General features: G+C 46.3%; 1 protein-coding gene across 2 annotated transcripts in view; it reads left to right on the forward strand.

Annotated features, from left to right (window-relative positions):
• LOC119173605 (venom metalloproteinase BumaMPs1) overlaps window positions 1–23607 on the forward strand; it is a 513062-nt gene that overhangs the window by 116811 nt on the left and 372644 nt on the right. For both annotated transcript variants that reach the window (XM_075896273.1, XM_075896274.1), the window contains exons 5-7: window positions 10173–10211; window positions 10280–10404; window positions 22277–22348. In XM_075896273.1, coding sequence (XP_075752388.1) covers window positions 10173–10211; window positions 10280–10404; window positions 22277–22348 — 236 coding nt within the window. The remainder of the gene's footprint in view (window positions 1–10172; window positions 10212–10279; window positions 10405–22276; window positions 22349–23607) is intronic.

Below are 23607 nucleotides of genomic sequence, written 5' to 3' on the forward strand. Positions count from 1 at the left end.
CACTGCAAGGAATGCACATGCCGACCGAAATTTTACGACACACGAATAATTGACAGGCACAACAAGCGGACGACGAGAGAAATAATGGAAGCGCATAAAATAAGGAAAGGAGGGGACAGTTCCATCAGCCAAGTGTCAGTTCCACTAACAGATGCGGAATTTGCTTTTTTGGACGTCACATAACCCAGTGTTTTTCTCTGTGTCACGTTTTTTTCTTAGTTCTTGGTACGCGTTTGTTTCCGATTGTGGGCGCGTGCATATTTTTTATTATCACGTTTTTGATGATGACAGGGGAAGTTGGGAGTGACGCCCAAGCGTGTAGTGTATTTATTAGTGTTCGCTTCGAAATAAAAATTTCAGTTGCTAGTAAGCGCTTGTCTGTGTCCCCTCTGAGTGTGTGTATTTTTTGCGCTTGTCTCATCATGAGGTAAATCTTGAAGAATCACGTTGTGCAAAGTTTGACGGATGCATGGCATTCAGTGTAGAAGTAGTAGATTTATATTATGCCCTTGCACAGCGGGAGCTAGTGAAATCTGTGAAAGAATGCATTATGGAGGGAAACCACGTGCAAAATTTCTAAAACGAATGCAGTTTGAAGGTGGAAATCTTCTATAGTTATTGATGTTCTATTTGCCATCAATCATTGTTGGGAACAGAAAGCGATGATTCAAAAAGCGGCGATCTGTATTGGATCACAAGCGCCATGGCACCAGTTCTCAACAACATATTTATCGGTAAAGTTGAGTACAGACCAGAAAAATAACAATAGAAGGGAAGTGGTTAATTGCGCCCGTTACGTAGATGATTACCTAATAGCAGCGCCCAAAACTGAGGAGCTCATGAATGTTAGAAGGTCCTGCAGATCTTTCAAAAAACTGGAATGAAACTAAAATTCACCGGCTAAATGCGTTAACAGCATGCTTTAAAGTTCCTAGATGTGAAGATAGCTTTTGCTAACCACCACCCTTGTAGGGCGTATAACCCAATATCAGTAAAATCATTGCTAAATTGTAAGTCTGGTCATTCAAAAACAGTGAAAAAGGGCATCGCTACGTCTAGCCTCTGAATTGCCATTCATAAGTTGTGCAGCCACCAGGTGGAACAAAGCTTCTATGAACAGGTGTGTCGCCTTCAGGCAGCCGACTTTCCGACGCCTGTTATCACTTCTGTTTGCGAAGGTCTGATACGTCAGGTCAAAAGAGAGAATATTGTTAAAAACAAAAGAGGTTAGAAAAAATGTGCCACCATGCCCTACAAGCTCACGGACTAAAAAATGTGGCATCACGATATGATATTGCCGCATTCCATTTCCCAAGTTTTTGTTATCGTCCGAAAACACCACACGATTCTCAGCGCAAACCGCGCTTGCAGTTTTCGAGAAGGTTCCGGACTGTAGTAGATTATTTCGATAAGATCACGCCCACTGTGCGAACGGTACATATTGTTCTGGAAGCTACGCCACCGCCAGCGATAACGCTAGAACATTCGACGGCAAGAGTATAAATGCCGACGCGCATCGCCGCTTGTCAGTTGTTGATCGAAGGCCGACGCTCCGTTCGCCGCTATCAGTCTGAGACTGCTATATGTGCGAGACTGCTGCTGTAATTGGACTTTCTGTCTACCGGGCACAGGTTCGCCAAAATAAACAGTTAAATCCCAACACGAAGTCTCCTGTCTTCGGCCACGTCACGACCCCGTGACATCTGGTGGAGGTGCTGCTTCGTTCATGTACCGGACGCCCCCGTCAAGCCGTGAAACCAACCCCCGTCGTGGAGAAGACACCGACGCCAACCAGGAGGAGCGAACAAGCCACCGACAGCAAGGGCTACCACCGGAGTACGGGCTCCTACAAGACAAGGCGCGGAAGACCAAGGCCATCACTGCAACTGCAGCGACAATGACAACCGCAGCGTCCCAGCCCAAGATGGTCATGCACCAACCCAGGGAACCACAAATTTTCAATGGGTCATCGTTCGAAGACCCGGAGTCCTGGCTAGAAACATACGACCGTGTGGCCGCCCTCAACCATTGGGACCATGACGAAAAGCTGCGTCGTGTGTTCTTCTATTTGGAAGACACCGCAAGGACCTGGCTTGAAAATCGGGAGTCCACGCTCCGAACGTGGGATGTTTTCTGCGGCGCATTCCTGCAAACGTTCGCGAGCGTCGCTCGCAAAGAGAGGGCCGCTGCTTTATTAGAGACCAGCGTTCAGCTAGCAAATGAAAATGTCGCCATTTTCACAGAAGAAATGACCCGAATATTCCGTCACGCTGACCCAGACATGCCTGAGGAGAAAAAAGTTCGTTTCCTCATGCGAGGGGTCAAACAGGAGCTCTTCGCGGGACTGATGAGAAACCCACCAAAAACCGTCCAAGAATTTGGAGTCGAAGCGACCACTATTGAAAAGACCCTGGACATGCGCACCAGACAGTATAATCGTCGCCTGACTGCAGACTGCGCTGCTGCTCAAGGCAGTAACTCCGGAGACCTGCGTGAAACGATCCGAGCGATCGTGCGGGAAGAGCTGCGCAAGCTGTTGCCTTCGGCGCAGCCTCAAGTTGATTCAATCGCCGACATTGTGCGAGAAGAAGTTCGGCAATCGCTTCAAATTCCCCACGCACCACGGCCCGAGCCGGAAGCTATGAGCTACGCCGCTGCACTGCGCCACAACGCTCCTCCCCGTCCACGCCAAAATGCCGCCCTATCGCACTTCCGTCGACAGGTGCCACCGCCGCCACCACCCTCACCGACGTCATGCCGTTCGCCAGCGGCCCAGCGCAGTGCACCGAGGAAGACTGACGTCTGGCGCACCCCTGACCATCGCCCGCTCTGCTACCACTGCGGCGAGGCCGGACACACATACCGCCGTTGCCAGTACCGACACATGGGACTACGTGGCTTCGCCGTCAATGCACCGCGTCCACGGCCAGGAGAACGACCACGTGACATCGCCGACTACCTGACAGGAACTCGGTGGACACCACGAAGCCCTTCGCGTTCGCCGTCGCCCAGCCGCCGCCCGTCACCGCACCACCGGCAGTACTCTGGCCTTACGCGCGCGGGGCCGGTCTCCTAGCCCGTATCCGGGAAACTAAGGGCAGCAACCGGTGGAGGTTCGGTTGCTGTGCGACGAACTACCGAAGATCCTCCGACAACGACGACGACGCCTTGACGGAGCTTTCCGAACACAACGCCAACCAGGCAAAGTCCTGACGGCGAAAGCTCACTTACCGAAGGTGGCCTGACGACGCAACATGGAAGCAGCGGAACAAGCCGACGCAGCCGTGACCCGACGCCACGCCCTAACTGTAATGCGAGACGGCGAACTAGCGACCTCGACGTTCTTATCGACGGCCACAGTGTGACCGCTCTCGTCGATACTGGAGCCGACTATTCTGTCATCAGTGGGTCGTTCGCCGCGAAGTTAAAGAAAGTTAGGACAGCTGGGAAAGGCCCTGAAATCCGCACAGCTGGAGGTCATCTCGTAACGCCTGCAGGAATCTGCACAGCGAGAGTCACCATTAACGGCCGTATTTATCCTACAGACTTCGTAGTCCTACAGCGTTGCTCGAGAGATGTCATCCTTGGCATGGACTTCTTATGCCTCCATGGTGCTGTCATCAACCTAAAAACAAAGTCGATAACGTTATCCACAGAAGAAGCACTACCGCCACGCACGCCGTCAGGACACCATGCCTTGAATGTGCTGGAAGAACAAGTCACCATTCCTCCTCGCTCAAGCGTCATTATTTCAGTCGGCGCTCCTAAATCACCTGACTTGGAAGGCGTCGTTGAAGGCAGTCAGCATCTGTTGGTCACCCGAAATATTTGCGTCGCAAGAGGATTTGTAGAGCTGCGGGGAGGCAAAGCAACGGTTATGCTCACGAATTTCAGCAATGAGTACAAACATGTGAACAAAGGAACAACGGTCGCATACATCGAAGAAACTGTCGAAGCCACCAGTGCTTTCGCCCTCGCCGATCCTGCGGAACCTGCTCAGAGGAACCAAGCCCCTCCCATAGCTTTCGACGTCAATCCCAGACTTCCGAACGATAAGCAAGAACAGCTCAAGGCTCTGCTCCTGCAATACGAAGATTGCCTTTCGTTGTCATCGAAAATTCGGCAGACCCCAATCACGAAGCATCGCATCATAACCGAAGAAAATGCCAGACCACTCCGTCAGAGTCCGTACAGGGTTTCGACGCGAGAACGTGAGGCCATGAAGAGACAAGTTGATGAAATGCTGCGGGATGACATTATCCAGCCGTCCAAGAGTCCATGGGCATCCCCCGTGGTGTTAGTGAAGAAAAAGGATGGGACCCTACGTTTCTGAGTCGATTATTGCCGCCTTAACAAAATCACAAGAAAGGACGTGTATCCTCTCCCACGAATAGACGACACACTTGATCAGCTCCATAACGCCAAGTACTTTTCGTCAATGGACCTCAAGACTGGCTATTGGCAAATCGAAGTCGACGAAAGAGACCGAGAGAAGACGGCGTTTATAACACCAGACGGCCTCTTCGAGTTTAAGGTGATGCCCTTCGGCCTTTGCTCAGTGCCTGCAACTTTTCAACGCGGTATGGATACAGTACTGGCAGGATTGAAATGGCAGACTTGCCTTGTGTACTTAGACGACGTCGTCGTGTTTTCCTCGAGTTTCGACGAGCATCTTCGGCGCCTTGAAGCTGTACTTCAAGCCATCAAGACTTCCGGACTCACACTGAAGCCAGGAAAGTGCAGATTTGCGTATGAGGAGCTCTTGTTTCTGGGGCACGTTATCAGCAAGTCTGGAGTTTGTCCCGATCCACGGAAAACAGCCGCCATCGCCGACTTCCCGCCGCCCACTGACAAGAAAGCCGTGCGCCGATTTCTGGGCCTGTGCGCCTATTATAGGCGGTTCATGAAAAACTTCGCCCGCATTGCCGATCCTCTCACTAACCTTACCAAGGCCGAGGTGGAGTTCAAGTGGGAAACGCCACAGGAACACGCTTTCCAGGAGCTGAAACATCGCCTCCAGACGCCTCCGTTACTTGCCCATTTCGACGAATTCGCCGAGACAGAAATACACACTGACGCAAGCAGCGTAGGTCTTGGCGCCGTTCTTGTGCAGAGCGCTGACGGACTTGAAAGGGTTATTAGTTACGCCAGCCGATCGCTATCCAAAGCAGAAGCCAATTATTCCACAACAGAAAAGGAGTGCCTCGCCATCATCTGGGCTACGTCGAAATTTCGCCCCTACCTCTACGGCAGGCCCTTCAAAGTTGTGAGCGACCACCACGCCTTGTGTTGGCTAGCCACCTTGAAGGACCCTTCAGGTCGCCTTGCACGGTGGAGCCTGAGACTTCAAGAATATGACATTACTGTCATTTACAAGTCCGGCAAAAACACTCCGACGCCGACTCTCTCTCTCGTGCGCCTGTCGACCAACCGCTACCCGACGACTTGGATGACGATTACTCCTTGGGAACGATAACTATCGACGACTTCGCTGAACGACAGCGGGCCGACCCGGAACATAAGGCCCTAATAGAATACCTCGAAGGCAGGACCGCCGAAGTCCCGAAGGTATTGAAGCGCGCACTTGCGTCGTTCTTTCTGCGAAACGGTCTTCTACAAAAGAAAAACGTTTCACCGCTTCGAGCTAAGTACCTCCTTGTGGTACCTTCAGCTCTGCGACCGGAACTCCTGCAGGCCCTGCACGACGATCCGACGGCAGGGCACCTCGGTGTTTCTCGCACGCTCGCGAGGATACAAGAAAGGTACTACTGGCCACGTCTTACCACCGACGTCACTCGTTATGTGAGGACATGCCGGGACTGTCAGCGACGCAAGACACCGCCGACAAGGCCAGCGGGACTCCTGCAGCCAATTGATCCACCTTGCCGACCTTTCCAGCAGATCGGTATGGACCTACTGGGGCCGTTCCCGACGTCGGCGTTCGGAAACAAGTGGATCGTGGTAGCTACCGACTACCTCACCCGCTACGCCGAGGCAAAAGCCCTGCCAAAAGGCAGTGCATCCGAGGTAGCTAAGTTCTTCGTCGAAAATATCCTCCTACGTCACGGCGCCCCGGAGGTCCTTATCACCGACAGAGGAACGGCATTCACTGCCGACCTAACTCAAGTGATCTTGGCATACAGCCAAACAAACCACCGCCGGACGACAGCGTACCACCCACAGACCGACGGCCTCACCGAGCGGCTTAACAAGACGATCGCCGACATGCTGTCAATGTACGTCGATGTCGAACACAAGACGTGGGACGCCATTCTTCCGTATGTGACCTTCGCATACAACACGGCGGTGCAGGAGACGACGCAGATATCTCCATACAAATTGGTCTACGGAAGGAGCCCGGCAACAACGCTCGATGCCATGTTACCCAACGGCACCGACGAAGAAAACCTCGATGTGAGCGAGTACCTTCAACGCGGCGAAGAAGCCCGACAACTTGCGCGCCTCCGTATCAAGAATCAACAGACGACCGACAGCCACCGTTACAACCTTCGACGACGCTTCGTGGAATATCAGCCCAGTGAACGTGTTTGGGTGTGGACGCCGATACGCCGACGTGGACTAAGTGAAAAGCTTCTGCGGCGGTACTTCGGACCCTACAGGGTGGTTCGACGTCTCGGCCCACTTGATTACGAGGTTGTCCCCGACGGCATCACGAACTCTCAACGACGCCGATCGCGACCTGAAGTCGTCCATGTCGGGCGCCTCAAGCGGTTTCATGCGCGTTAACAAACTGACACAGAGTTTTTTGTATTATTGTTGTATCGTAATTTATTCATTGTACTTTCTTGCGTTATTATTGTACCTTCATCTTTAGTTAAAGCATCGGGACGATGCCTTTTTTCAGAGGGGGGCAATGCCACGTTCCATTTCCCAAGTTTTTGTTATCGTCCCAAAACACCATACGATTCTCAGCACAAACCGCGCCTGCAGTTTTCGAGAAGGTTCCGGACTGTAGTAGATCATTTCGATAAGATCACGCCCACTGTGCGAACGGTACAGATTGTTCTGGAACCTACGCCACCGCTAGCGATAACGCTAGAACATTCGACGGCAAGAGTATAAATGCCGACGCGCTTCGCCGCTTGCCAGTTGTTGATCGAAGGCCGACGCTCCGCTTGCCGCTATCAGTCTGAGACTGCTATCTGTGCGAGACTACTGCTGTAATTGGACTTTTCGTCTACCGGGCACAGGTTCGCCAAAATAAACAGTTAAATCCCAACACGAAGTCTCCTGTCTTCGGCCACGTCACGACCCCGTGACAATATAAGAGTACTATTCTCAGCAAGAAACAAATGAGCAAAATTGTGCCATATAGTGAACGAAAAACAATAGAAAGACCTCCAGCCAAAATAAACGTGGTGTAAAACGCAAGGACGCTTCACTACTCTATATACTAGGGGCAGTGTACAAAATTTCTCTAACATGTAAAAAAGTGTATATCGCACAAACAGGGCGTTGTCTCTGTGTACGGCTAAAAGAACACTCCGGAACCTTCAAGACCTGCACGTACGCGAATCTGCTTTTGAACTGCCACACGTGTGGGTGCACTCCTTTGTTCAATAAAATGACAGTGCTCTTCAGACATAGTGATTAGGTGACTAGAAAACACGTGGAAGCATTCTATGTAAAAAAAAGAAGGGGAGTCGTGCGTTCGTCAAACATTGATATCTTTACATGAAAAAGAAAAAAAAGTCATAATCAGTAGCTTGTTTGTTATAATTGAATTTTTCGCGCCTGCACAATGACCCGCCGCGTGAAATTCTTAATGGCGTCGACACGATCCCTCACTGGCCCCTCTGCGCATGTTTTGTATGTTTTTCCTATGTGTTCAGATAATTTCTATATTTCAATAAATATTCAGTTAAGAGTCAGTGCTTGTTATGTCCCGCCTCTTCATCCCATGAGTTTGTGCGCTATCCCGCCCATAATGTATCACCAGCTAGCCCAACTATCAGTCTTGCGTCGGTTCAATCTATGCATGCCTGCGGCAAGTTGTCCTTTCGTCCACTGTCCCTTCGTCACATCTATGTTATAATTACTACCAATACAAATCCGAATACTTTGCTTGGCTTGACTATGTGCTGGTTGGAATCCACCTACCATTCATACCACCTCGGGTCATTTATTACAGCAAGTTTGTTGTGCATGTTTGTTTGCTCCGGTGGAGTAGTTAGAGAAGTCATAATATATATTACCAGCCATAATATAGACTGCCTACTTGGGATGACTTGCATGTCGCAAGCTGCCGTTAATGACTTCGTATACATGCAATGTGGTAGATTTTGTGTTATCTTGAAGTGAAACGATACCATTTTAATAACAACCTCACTATCTAATCGCTTGGTGCATGACATGTATGGTTGGATATTCGACACACTGTCATGTTCACGATGCAGGGATCTCGTGTCCGGAAAACTTTCGCTTATACCAAGGTAACAAAATGTTGGCACAGCAACAGCGTGATTGACAAGATATATAGATAGATATATGAAGGTGACTAAACGTTGACACAGCAACAGCGTGGTCAACTAGATAGATAGATAGCTAGACACACACACACACACCCATATGTATATATATATATATATATATATATATATATATATATATATATATATATATATATATATATATATATATATATATATATATATATATATATATATATATATATATATATATATATATATATATATATATATATATATATATATATATATATATATATATATATATATATATATATATATATATATATATATATATATATATATATATATATATATGGAGAGAGATAGATAGATAGATGTGGTGAAGGTGTCTTGTCAGCCAAGAAAGGCTTTGCATTTAAAAGCTATCGCTTGAAGGACAATCAGCGCCTGACAACACGAAAAAGCTAAAACGTCAAGTGCGGCCCTCGATGTCATTTGATCAAGCGAAATAATGACGTGACATAAAGAAAACCAAGGATGCGGAACAGCCCGAGAAATGGCCTTTTAGGTAGTAAAAGTTATTTTGCTACTGAAGCTCTTGAAGCGGTAATTTAGCGAACACTTAGCGAATAGTCATTTTACTCTATCGATCGGCGCGAAATGCAGCATGTCACACTTCGCACCGGTTGCCGTCGGGGCACGCCGATAGACGCTGGTCGTGCCTTGAGTCAGACTATAGAGTGCTCACGTTTTGCTATAACTTAGCGTCACTGTGCCCAGCGTGCGCTCGCGTGAAAGCTACATTGGAGTATATTGGACTCTTCATGAGGTGCTCGCGGCCGTTTTGCTAGCTCCACGTATACCAACTTTGGTGTTACGTGACGTCAATGAATGACGAAATATATAAGTGGTACAGTCATTGAAATTCTGACACGCGTGTCATGTAAGAACATGACAACATACCACGCTCATAGCGTGCTCGTGACTGTTTCTCTAGCTTCACATATACTAAATTTGGTATCACGTGACGTGAATAGATGACGATTGTAAATGACACATCCAAACATAATAATCATGACACAGAAGTCATGTACAGCATCCTTTACCTCCACCTCGTAACATTGCGCTGATTTTAAAGAGAAATATTAACATTTCTCATTCATGCTTTGCATATAATCGATTCCCGCTGTACGTGGGATCTGGCAATTTTTAAACCTTAGTACTGACACTAAATACGCAGGATTTGGTTACTCACGAAGCATAAAAAGCTGTTAACTTATTTTCCCGCATGGACGTTTAATACTTTGGCTGCATCGACTTCATAACATGACAAGCAACTGAAGGTCTTGCCCCGCCACGGTGGTCTAGTGGCTAAGGTACTCGGCTGCTGACCCGCAGGTTGCAGGATCAAATTCCGGCTGTGGCGGCTCCATTTCTGATGGAGGCGGAAGTGTTAAAGGCCCATGCACTCAGAATCGGGTGCACGTTAAAGAACCACAGGTGGTCGAAATTTCAGGAGCCCTCCACTACGGCGTCTCTCATAATCATGTGGTGGTTTTGGGACGTTAAACCCCACAAATCAATCAATCATTCAACTGATGGTCACAACAGCTTTATACATATACGTTAAAATGCAACAACGTTTGCTAAAACTTTTTATTGATGGCAGTTCTCACACATGGCTGCGCATTGTGAAAGTGATTTTGGTTTTGTTTACAGGTGCAAGATCTATCTTCAGCGAAATTTTTGGATTACCAAGTACGTATACAAAAGTTATAGTCTTTTTTCGATAACTCGAATGCTAACCGAGTTACATTTTTTATTAGGAGCGAAAAAACAGCCCCGTGTGCATATCATTGAGACTTCTATTATCAGCGACTACAGCCATACGAAGAGCCTTGAAGTTAGTTCGCTGGATCCTTTAGAGTACGTGATAACATATATGCACCGGGTAAGTATCCTGCAAAGGTTTTTGTCTCAGAATATGTACATACTACTTTCTGTCGTAGGCTCGTTTTTATCGTTTTGGGCTTAACAGTGAAGTTTGCAACACAGAACAGCTCAGGTGAATATCCTACCACAGTAAAAAAAAAAAAGAAAGAAAGAGCCTTCGCGTGTTTAACTACAATCATTGAACATACAGACGACAAAATGCATCCTCAACCGAAACGACGGAAAGTTTTCTCACCTGCATGCATGGTATTTGCGGAACGTATCGAAACGGGAAAGGAGGAGGGGGGTCACGAAACTCGACATAACAGTGACCGCGTGAGCATTGAAGCACTCGTTTTGATCATACAGACGACAAAACGCATCCTCAACCGAAACGACGGAAAGTTTTCTGACCTGCATGCATGATATTTGCAGAATGTATCAAAACGGGGAAGGAGGGGGGGGGGGGTCACGAAACTCGTCATAACAGTGACCACGCGAGCATTGAAGTACTCGTTTAGGAGGATTTCTGGTGCCGGCAACGACATCGTTGGTTTCCTGTGAAAGATCTGCGTTTTGCGGGAGCGAAAATTTGAGATATATAAAAAAAAATCACCGCCATATCCACGAGGTCAATGATGTCGGAGGAGCTTCTTCGGATCAATGCAGGGGCGTTTCTTGGTGAGACCGTTTCTATAGGAAGGCTTGTTAACAGCCCGGCGCATAATGTGTACGTTGAAAGCAGCATTGTCGGCCACGTTCCGCGGCCGTCACTGCACAGTGTTTGCCACGTTCATCGGCACGCTAACCACCTGCGCCTTTATGTCATACCGGCTGCTGCCATGAGTCAAATGTCTAAGGCTCACAAATGGCAGACGTGGAGCTACCAGGCGTTCTTCAAAAAGGTTGATATAACAGGCAGCTGAGGGGGCGTGGGAGGATATTGATACCCGTGCGTAACACTCATCGTAGGACTTGTGACGTGCTGCCCTGCCTACGGAGCGACGAGAGTGAAGTGGACGTAGTCGCGAGGGGACGAGTGTGGGGGCCATCGAAAATTGAGGTCTTGTAGGGAGCCTTCACAAACATGTGCCTCCCACTCTGTTTTAGGATGATTTCACCGTTTGAAAGGGTGCATGCTCACACCCGTAAATTCTTATGGTCGCCGTTGTTGCCAACTTCTTCGGCCACCATTTTGATTCTCAATTCGATGCGCTCAACGGTTTCAACGTCAGTGTTCAGGTGGTCCCAAGTTGTCTCTATGCACGTAGAGGTAGTTATGTAGAACTACGAAGACCATCGTAACAGTGGTTACACGTGCTCTACCTGTGCATTTGGACGAGTGGAACGTACTCTACGCCGTGACTCCTACGTTTTCTGTGGTGCGCGTCAAGGTTCGCTAGCACTGCCTCACCGGGTCTCGAAGCAAAGAAAACATGACCGATTGTTGCGTTCACAACGTTCGAACAACAGCTGGAGTAGATTGAGAATTTTTAGCTTCCCATTGAGACCAATGCTGAAGAAACGTTGGCTGGCCCTAATGTTTCAAGCGAGACCGCGGTGGGTTGTCACGCCGTTGTCATATGTATACATGGCGAGTACCGTGTTTTGCAATGCTGTCTGTACCGCAGTTACATCAGAATGCAACTTGTACGCTATACAATTGACGTACTGCAAGCTGCCACGCTTTGATTACAGCTTTTCAAGTATATTTTCTCGCTAAACTTACGCGTTCCTACCTTTCGCATGTAAAATAGCGCGAAAGTACTTTTACAGCGAAAGCTGTTATGAGATCACAACTCGCGTCACACGCAGTTGTCCGTAGCGGCCACCGCAGGTGTCTGTAACCAAATCGCGTGAAAATAGACAAAATTCAGCATCAATGCCACAGTGCGGCTCGAACCCAGGAACGCTGGGTGACAGCCCAGTATTCCACCACTGAACTACGGCGGAGCTCGTGACTCGTTGGCAAACTTGCCTTACACAGGCTTGATGTTTGGAAAGCAATTGCGTTAATACGACTTATAAAGCGTTTTAAAACAGCGAAAGAACAATCAGTCGTCACACAATGCGAATAGCGTAACCAGTGGGCTTTCCAATGCTCCAAACCATTACGAAATCTTCTTCTTGTTCGCCTAATAGCTGTAGCACATACCCACTTCAGCTATAATTCCTGATTGTCGTCAGCCACTGCATAAAAAAATTGGCACACAATTTCTTGCGAGTGTTTACCGGATACCTCGTCTCCTCAGAGAAATGACAAAAAATAGCACAGTGAATGCCGGCCTACTACCCAAAAAATTTATTATTAACGCCCTAGTGGGTATCAAGCAAGTGTGCTTGCAGTATAGTCACCGAATGAGTGTTTTGAAAAGTCTCTGAATTGCCGCTCTTCTACCTTTGGCTCTAACAGTGCTGCGCCTTCCGCGCAGGGCTGGCGTTTTTTTTTTAACACGAGCTCGTTTTACAGAAATTCTGGAGTTATAGTTGGTGTGGTTGGTTGTGAACAAAAAAAAACATCCCCTTTGCATGACCGAGAAATCGAGAAAGACGCAAAAAATAAATAGTCATTAAAAATGCTGGGTATGAGTGGGGATAGAGCCCGGAACGGTTGCGTGACAAGTGGGGGTTCTGCAATGCAGCCACGCCTCCACCTGTTTTTCTTTTTTTATTCCCTTGCACATTAAGAGTGTTCACATTTCACATATTCGACAAAGATTAAGTGTGTCACAAAATACGCCCATAAAATTCATAAAGAACCGTCAGCTCTGAGCCGACTATATATTAGTACTTTGGCATTCGTAACAATGGTTCTTTGCGCAGAATCCATGGTACATCCACTTGTCTTTTGAGCGCTTCAAGAAAATGGCGCACTGATTCACCAAACATTTGTCGCCCAGATCGCAATTGTACATCCGCAGGCATAGAAGCATGATCCGGTATTATTCCTCTCTTCTTATTCAGAAGAAGGCTTTTCCTACAACTATTTAGTATGCATGTATTTTGGCGAAACACACGTGGACAACCAAGAAATAGGCACGGCCAGATCAAACTTACAAATCATCCAATTGTGAGTATAGATGATTTAGAATGTAGTTGCATTCAGGTAGAAGAGAAATTCGCGGCCACCCTCTTTTTTCTTAATACATGCGCCCGCATAAAGCTTTGAGCTAGCGAGTCCATTCCCACAGGAGCAAAACCGGTATGGCGGCCGCCGTAGCAGACGACGCAGATGTCTTCACTCTGAGCAGAGGGGCGGGGCCTCGAGACAGTCTGTCACCTTAGGGCGCCTCGATCGATGCGTGCGCCCCTGCTCAGGAGTGCTGCCACCTTTTTTTAATGCCCCCTCTGCCATTGTAGGGCCTGCAGTGTCTTCACCAAGCTGTAGAGCTCACGTGCCAGCTTTCTTCAACATGTTTTGCCTGTATATTGAGTTTCTCAGGGCTACAGTGGTTCGCGTTATGCTTGTGGGCCACTAGGTGCCAGAGCGAAATCTGTATGCAACGAGAATGATAATGGCAGCCGCCGAAGATGTCTTCACTCTGAGTGGAGGAGCGGGCATCGAGGCACTCTACCGGCGGCCTCACGTTGGTCGGGATGACTTCAAACGAGATCGCACCGCAGGTTTCGGCGGGGAGTCCACGCTCATAGACAGTAGAACCACACGGTCATGCGCTGTCTTTGCCAGGTTATCGGCAGCTTCGTTCCCTGCAATACCAACGTGTGACGGAATCCATTGAAGGAACACGACGTTGCCTTGATCGCGCAGGCTGTGCACCGACCACGTGACACGCTGTGCGAATCTGGGTGTGCGGTCTTTCTTGGCGAGCTGGCGGAGGGATGATCTCAAGTCTGTGAAGATAGCCGCGCGTGATACTTGAGGATATTCATTCATGAAGTCTGCAGCAAGGTGGTACCTACCAGATAAGTAATGGTGGATGAGTCGCGGCAGACGAGCCGGAATCGGTGCTTTAATGCCAGCTGTGATGCCATGAGCAGCGGCCGCAGAGAGACGCCATCTGATACACGGGCTAACATGAGAAAGAGTGTGACGACACGCGATAAACACGTAACATATCTACTCGCATGTCGTAATTTCTAACAGGCTTTTTTACCAATGCAGAGTCCGTTATTGAAGCGTTTCTGCAACTGGTGGTGGTGATGCGGGCCCCCACTTGTTATTGGCTGGTTCGGAGGCCCTTTGTTGTTTGGCCGAGGATTAAGAAGAGGTTGTTCGGATGTGAAATAGAGAACGGAGGTTTGGGCTTGGACCTCGCAGACACCTCAGTGCTGCAATAAGGCGTCTCTTTACTGGACAACAACTCTCCCTTCGCGCTGCCACCAAACACTCGAGCCATTTAGGGGCACCCATTCCAAACCTGAAACATTTTTTATCCTTAGCTGATGTTGGGGCTGGTCGAGGAAGTGAAAATAAACTCGTTTAAGAGAAGTTTACTTCAATATATATCTTACACAGCTTATGTGCACACAGAAAAATGGACAATAGTGAACGATGCATATGTACAATGCAAGCTGTTATATACAGCGAAAAGAACTTATTGCGTATGTAGGGACGTGCAATGCAAAATTGTACAACAAAGAGAGGACATTCATGACATCTAGATCATTAAACTTAAATAAACAGTAAGGCTATGTGAACAAACAAGGGGGCGGGGGTCATTCACAGTGTAGGGTGATGTTTTGCATTCACCTGTGAGGACAGTTTGCTCTCGTGCTCAAGAACAATATTTCACAAAAAGGACATGTCTTTAAGGAAGAAAAGGAAAAACACGCTGTAATGTTACAGTGGCACAAGCTCTAGCCCACCTCCTCAATAGGAAGAAAAGGCATGGACACTGTTGTTTTTTACGATAATAAATCACGTACACCAGCGTCGGAGGAAAGCCTCCTCTCCCAGCATGACTAGTTCTGCGTTAAAATGAATAAGCATTATGTTTCTTAGCCGATGTAATAGGGGAAACATGGCTCTCTGTGGGCGTCTCCTCAGACAGGCCAGTCCCCTTCGTTTCCATAAGACGAAGGCTCCGATAGCCGTTAAGAGTACGACGAAGTTATCCCTGTGGCTAGACGTTCACTGCATACTTATTTGGAACAATCTGATAACCATGCGCCAAAAGGTGCGGGCTACTATACATTCATGGAAGACATGGTTCAGTGTTTCGACGCGACCGCATTGCGGGCATGGGGCGGAGGGCGCCACGCCCCACGCTGCAAGACGGTCGGCTGTTGGTAAAGCCTCCCATTTCCTAAGCCAGTTTAGGTCACGGACTTCGGAGGGGAGAGACGTTTTTGTAAGAGCCCAACGTCTTTTCGCCCGACATTTCTGGCGTTGTTCCTCAGATAGGCTTTTAAATGCTATTAGTTCGCTCATGCCGGTAGAGGACCTTTCCAAAGTTCTTGAACTGGAAAATTATTTCGCCATTGTTGCAAATATTTTATAACATGTGTTCAATATCTGGTGGCTGCTCAGCAGCTGGTCCCTTGTCGGTTGCTAAACCAAAAAGTCTTCTAGAGGTTCCTAGCAGATACGCTACGAGTTGCCTGCCTCGATACGATGAGTTCTCTAAGAGTGCCCAGGTGTTTTTGAGAGCCAACATGCGGCACATTACATCATTGCAAGTGACAATCAACTAGTGCCTTCATTGGTCTTCTCCGATTGGTCTTCGTGACACCGATTCTACTCAAACTCTGAAGCTGCGGTTCATTATTTACATCAGTTCTGCTTTTTCTACCGATGATGGCACCACTCCTTCATTTTCCGGGAGTGGTAAATTATCTGCCCTACCTAATCTAGAATCGAGCTCCTCGGCATTGCATAACCATGTACTAAATTTTGAGGCTACGAAACACTATGGCCTAGACGGTATTCGAAACACGTCTATGAACTGGTATTCAGAATGGTGTGCTAATCATGTTACCAAATCGTTTTAAAAAATTAATAATACCTGCAACAGTTTCCCAGCTGTGGAAATCAGTAAACGGCGTACCCGTATTTAAACTAGGCCTGAAAACAGGCAATCACCAAATTATAAGCCAATGTGATTGCTTTCTAGCAGCTTCAAGCTTTTGGAGTACGTAATTAAACAACATAGTACAACAGATAAATGCACACAACCTTCCCGATCACCGCGTGGCCTTCCTGCTGGTTATGCTACTGTTACGCATGTGCATGAATTTAAGCATGACATTGCTTCTTCTCTCAACCGCCAAAATCAGATTGATTCCATATTTATTGACAAGTAAAAAGGTTTTGATATGATTTGTCATGCATAATTTTTAGCTTCTTCACAACTCTTTGGCGAGAACAAGCTGGTTGATTGGATAGAAGATTGCTTGCGGTCGCTCTCTAAATTTGTTACACAAGAAGGGTATGATGAAGGGTTTGTTGATAAGACATTTAGAAGAACTATAATTGCGCTAAAAACAAGACATAAAAACAAAGAGGACAGGATGGTCACAAACTAACGACTAGTTTATTGATAAAGCACACCACGTTTTTGAAACTAAATTAACACATGCGCAAGGACAAACAAGAACACGAGACAAGTTGCAAGATGTCTATCAACTAAAAATTAAATCGCACTCCTTGCCGGGAAGTAAAAAAAAACGAGTCGCTAATGCACTTACCAGGCCCCCGTCTAGCTATCCAAGATGCCTCCAAGACGTCTCTTGCTCTTTAGGTATTGGCTCGCCCTAACACTTTGGTTCTGCTGAAGGTGGGCTTGCATTCTTGCACGCATGTGCCACAATGAACTGGTAGATGCCTCCCACTCTCTTCTCCTATAGAATTTGCATGCTCCATTAAACGCATATAATTACACCTTGAAACCTGCTCCAAACAAACTATTCCACATTTGAGAAGGAAGTCGTATACCACTCCCGTTACGCAGGGCACATACGCACGTCTGTGCTCAAGATCACATCTTCCATTGCTTACTTTGTCGGCGTTGGACGTGTCGCACAAATGCCATAATGTGCAAGGCGCTGAAAAAACCAAATCTACCCCTTATCTTATGCACTTTTTTTCATGCGATACCTCGTTTAGGTAAGGCATCACTTTAACCTTCTGCCTGTCACTATTTTCCGTTTTTTTTCCTTCACTTGCACTTGCGTTATCGTCAGCAGTTGTATTACATTAGCATAAGACCCTCGAAATCGATTCTGCTACCGCCTGAAGCAGCGTCTGCGGCAAACCTGCATTTCTGAGACGACTTACTTGTGAACAAGAACTACCTTTGACTCTGTGGTGACAAGACTAGGTCAAATATGACTTTAAGCATGACATTACCACGCCCCACTTCACAAGCTTACAGTGAGAGAAATCAAAAGGCAATAGGGCCCTGTTCGTGCGGGGTGAGTACGACCAGCACACGTGTTTGCTGTCAATGAAAAGAACTTTAAATCTAAAAGCTGCAGAGATTCATTGTCAAAAAAAAAAACCGAAAGTAAAATTCAACCTAGTTGCTGTGACTTTAAAGCACTGATAAATACACTTCACTATCTCTTCAAGGTCATTGTCACAGCCAGTTTTATTTCTTCAATGTCATTGTCACATCTACTTATCTACCAACACCAACAATGTAATCGTCAGTAAGCACAAAAAACAACGAAGAATTCACATCTGCTAAACATATATTAGCAAGCACTAGTGCCACTCAAGACCCTATGAATATGCCTTGCTTTCACACGTGAGAATTCTTCGGGAAACTCACAATTCTAGAGTTAAGTCTCCAGCAGTTCCAGGAATCCCCCTATTGAGACACTATTTGAATTTTGGAAAGCCACCGCACAAGAACTTTCAATGCATTTGCGAACTGCGCTGAGCAGGACTTCCAGGGGAATCGAGTAGAAAAGCTCCTCAATGTCGACCGAAATCCGGAATTCGCTCCTAGTGTACTATCTTCGAGCAGTACCACCAGACGGTCTAAACTCGCGATCTTGTACGGGCCCCCCGGGGTCAGCCCCAAAAGCTGCCTCTGCAGGTACCGGCTGACATTAGCCTGCCATGTTCCCCGCTCCATGACAATAGCTCGGAAAGAACAATCCACCTTATTTCTTTTTGCACTGAAGAATAGGTGAGTGCATGAACCTTGTTTTTCTTCATTTCGCGTTCTATCCTGTATAGTTTTCAATCTTCCAGCAACGCCACTACTTTCTTTTGTGCTTCTTGCGCGTTCATATACGGAATCCAAAAATTTATTCTTTACAGCGGCCAAAGACTTGTCACCAAATGACCCCGGCGGCATGACTACGAAGCTTCAATCCTTGTCCGCCAACATGAGTGCATGGGCTGAGTCCTTCAAATATCCAGCTATTCTTCGCATCAAGCGGGTGGCATCCTTCTTGTAGCTGCTCCGCACTGCCTCTGCGCATTCCTGCGATAGCGCTCTCTTTCTTCCATATGCAATTTGTCCGCAATGCTATGGGCAGTTGTCAGGAGTTAATGCTTGGTAATTGTCTCAGAAATACAGGTTTCCTGCAGACGCTGTTTTAGGCTGTAGCAGAAACACTTTTGAGGTTCCTGTGCCAATGTACCACAGGCGCGGACGAAAACGCAAGGGCAAAGGAACAAAAAGAATCGGAAAAGAGTGAAAGGCAGAAGGTTGAAGTGATGCCTTACTTACAGGATGTATCACATAACATGAAAAAGTGGCAGAAAGATATGGGGTCGTTTTGATTTTTTTCAGTGCCTTTCACGTTATCGCGTTTGTGCGGCATGTCCGACGTGAACAAATGAAAGAATTGAAGATGTGTTGTTAAGCACAGACATGCGTAGGTGCCCTGTATAATAGACGTGGTCTACGAGTTCCCCCTCAAATGTAGAATGTTTGTGTGGGGCAGGTTGGAAGGTGTAATAATATGCGTTTGATGGAGCATGCTGATTCTATAGGAGACGGGAGTGGAATGCACCTACCAATATTTTGTGGCACATGCGTGTAGAAACTCAAGCCCATCTTCAGCAGAACCAAGGTGTGAGAACAAGGTAAGGGCCAATGGGCAAGAGAGATCTTGGAGGCATCTTGGATGTGCGTGTGCCATTCTAAGTTTGTTGTCAAAGTTACACCAGTTTCTTTATATCCATGACACACACTGGACTTTGATTGTCATTAGTATGTGTGAAATTAAGAGGATGTCTCTGACTTAAAATGTCGTGACTATACGAGCCTGATAAGTGCGTTAGTGACTCATCTGTGTACCTTTCCAGCAAAGAGCGCGATTTGATTTTTAGTTGATAGAAGTCTTGCAACTTGTCCTGTGGTCTTGTTTGTCTTTGCGCATGCGTTTAGTTTGTTTCAAAAGGGGTGGTGTACATTTTCAATAAAACAGTTGTTAGTTTGCGACCGTCCTGTCCACTTCGTTCTCGTGTCTCGTTTTTAGCACAGTTAGAATTTTCCGAAAAATTTCTTACGTTCAAACACGGAAGTAATCTGATGTACAGATCACATCAGGGGGGTCTCAAAGCTCGGTGCTTGGGTTACTGGCTACTTTTGTTTATTCTTTATAGAAATGGCGTAGCATCGATGATCTTTGGCACTAACCCAAACTTGAAATTTATGCAGACGACTGTCGACTGTCTCATCGGCAAAACCACCTATAATACTCAAGATCAGGGTGCACTGAATATTTTTTTATCACCTTGTAAGCTGAATGAAACATGGTAAATGTCTATTAAGTGCAAAAATATTGTAGTCATGACCTTTTTAAATCAGAAACATCCTCTTAATTTTATGCATGCTAATGACAAAGTCCAGTACGTGTCACCGATATAAAGAAACATGTGTAACTTTGACAACAAACTTAGAATGGCATGCGCACATCAAAGCAGTCTGGAACAGGCTCTTCGAAAACTTTGGTATGTCTGACGCTCGCTAAGCAACCCATCAAAAGAATACGAAATTGCAGCGCATAAGACTTTGGTCCGACTAACAATAATTGTTGAGGCTTATCGTTCCAAAATCACCATATGACTATAAAAGACGCCGCACTAGAAGGCTCTGAAAATTTGGACCACCTGGGATTCTTTGACGTGCATTGAAAGCTGAGCACATGGGCCTCAAACATTTTCGCCTCCGCCGAAAATGCGGCCACCGCGGCTGGGATTCAATATCGCGACTAGCGGGTCAGCAGCCGAGTGTCTCAGTCACAAGACCACCGTGGCGGCGTATTTCCGCAATACTCGAGCATGCTTCGGTTATTTTGCCACCTCACCACAGACGTGCTGTGTATGTTAGGTTCGGTTAAAAAGAAAGCAATAAGGTTTATATTTGGCCGCCATAACCAGTGCTTCTCGCCTACTTCGAAATTCGCGTGTCTTATCGGTGCAGCTCCTCTTGAACTTCGGCACATTTACAATCGTGTCATCCCTGTGCATAGGGTAGTTCACACCGGTTCGAGTGTCACAGGTCTACGGCCTCCTTGTATCATCGCGTCGCATCGAGGTCGGAAGGCGTCAGAATACTGACGTTCCTTGCGGCACTATTTAGGCACCCACATAGAGGCAAAGCCACGCTAGCAACTGGGAAAACAATATGGTAATGTTTTTTTACACTAAAAGAAGCTTAAGCGTCTGTCCACTTCACTGTTAACAAGGCTACCGTACAAGAGCCGAAATAATTTGCTTAAAAATGGTTTGAATTTTAGTCGGAGTTCTCTTCCTTTTCTACTATGTCTCCCCCTGACCATACGAGATCCCGTCGTGATGAATTTTAATGACATTCGTTCGAAATACTCACATGAAAATTCTACTCTGTTTCAGGGTCTATTATTAAAACATCTTTCTGCCGGATGAGATTAACAATAAGTACTTAGTTACGAAGTGTTGATCGCAAAAACAGTTTTATAATTCCGGTATTATACGTCGGCAAATGAAGAATTGAATTGAACAGCATGTCATCTGGAAGCAATATATAAAATATTCTGAACAACTCTGTATTATACACGTTTTTATTCGTTCCTTGCTGCGGCCCACGTTTTATCGTACAAATGAATTGACCTACCATTCTTCGACCATGTCTTGAACAAATAAGGCAGAGTTACGTATTATTGTATAGATAATTGTGAAGAACAAAGTACAGTGGGCTAATTGAGATATAGCAATTTTCGGAGCACTTCAGAACAGTTAGGGGCATTTTACTGACAAATGAATATTCGACAACATTACAAAAATACAGTTCTTAAACGCTTAAAAATCTGTGCTCACTGAATAACGATCATTCATTATTAGGTCTGTAGACACCTTTTTATATTTTACAAGTTCTCTAGTAGGCAAAAGCACGATCATACAAGAAATAATTTTGCCGCGCAATGGTTCTTGTCATCACACCATCCTCAACCGGAACGAACAAACACAATAGTTACAGCGTGTTTGTTGTAGCTTAATGCTGTCAAAGGTTACGGTTAGCATTACAATTGTCTTGCGTTAAGCGATACATTCGTGTATACTCCTCTTACTGCTTTCAAACGAAGAAATGGAATCGTAAAAAGTTTTTTCATTCGTAAAGTAAATGCAGCCATTCGTTCAGGATGTACATTTTATGTGCCCGTAATAGCTTTATTTTTTACTATATAATCTATACGTTCAAGCATTATTCAACGTAGACAAATCAGCATTTATTATGTCAGCCCTTTCATTTCGACCAGCATAGTTTGCAGTTCAAGTTGTTTAACCTGTATCATCAACTTGTCCACCTATCGATATTTTCTTCAACGCCCTGACAAACAAAGCAGTGCTTATAGTACTTCAAAACATTTAAAATTAATTGTTCACGTTGGATCGCCGTATCGCTTGTTAAACTATTAGCAAAGGATTTCACATGGACATATGCTGAACTCATTGAGTGAATATCGTTCCTTTTCTTTCATTACTGTAGGTGAGCCTTGACTTTAACCAGCTAAAGCCCTCTGTTAAAATCATGCTGACCGGATACCAGACCACACGTGAGGTATGTGAGAAGCCATGATGATGATATGTGGGATCTAACGTCCCAAAACTACCATATGATTATGAGAATTGCTGTAGTGGAGGGCGCCGGAAATTTTGACCACCTGGCGATTTTAACGTGCACCCAAATCTGAGCACACGGGCCTACAATATTATCACCTCCTTCCAAAATGAAGCTGGCGCAGCTGGGATTCAATCCCATGACCTTATTTGAGAAGCCATGAACAACGTCCATAGTATAGAGAACCAGCGCTTGTATTTTTGTGGTGCGCGCAGCGCCGTCCTAGCAGGCAAAGCGCACAAGTTCTTTCCGCTTCTGCGTACGAGAGCGGCAACTGGTTTAGGGGTGCACAGGTTGCCGAAACAAAACAAAAGGACGCTGGTGGTACTGTTGTGCATTGGAGTGCAAAAAAAAACGCAGAAAAAGACAGGACGTGTCCTTCTATATTTTGCCTTACTAAAAGTTTGACGGAGAACGTCAGTGATCACTTAACGCCCCTGAATAAGTCAATAACCAGCAGGACTCTAGCTCTAGAAAATCCAGGAAAAGTAAATCGTTGTGGACAGATGGTTGTAGAATTAAAGCCAGGAAAAGTACTGAGAGCACGGTCTACGGCATTGCCAAGCAATATGAGCTCTCTTTTATAATCTAGACCCCGCTGTTTCTTTTCTTTTTTCGCTATCGCGGTATGTGATTAATTATGTCTGCGTGCCTGAACACTTATAAGTCGGATTAATTTCTTTCTAACATTGCATGCTCACTTATTCACTTTAATGTACATAGCATTCGAAGCATGATGACATTCAGAATATTCTTTCTACAACCACCAAGTCATTTCCTATCATTTTTTCAATAAAACGTAATTTTGTGACAATGATAAAAATATTTTCTGCTTCCTTACCTACTTATTGGATCACGAATACACAAAAACAAGCAGCCGTGTTGGAGCAGCCATCTACGTTTTATTAAACCTATCCTTCCAGCGACTACACAATTTTGCCTTTGCCCCGCCATGGTAGTATTGTGGCTAAGGTAGTCGGCTGCTGACCCGCAGGTGGCGGGATCGAATCCCGGCTGCAGCGGCTGCATTTCCGATGGAGGCGGAATTGCTGTAGGCCCGTGTACTCAGATTTGGATGCACGTTAAAGAACTCCAGGTGGTCAGAATTTCCAGAGCCCTCCACTACGCCGTCTCTCATAATCATATGGAGGTTTTGGGACGTTAGACCACACATATCAATCATTCGATCAATCAATCAA

This window comes from Rhipicephalus microplus, chromosome 5, assembly GCF_043290135.1.
Source record: "Rhipicephalus microplus isolate Deutch F79 chromosome 5, USDA_Rmic, whole genome shotgun sequence".
Classification (NCBI taxonomy): Eukaryota; Metazoa; Arthropoda; class Arachnida; order Ixodida; family Ixodidae; genus Rhipicephalus; species Rhipicephalus microplus.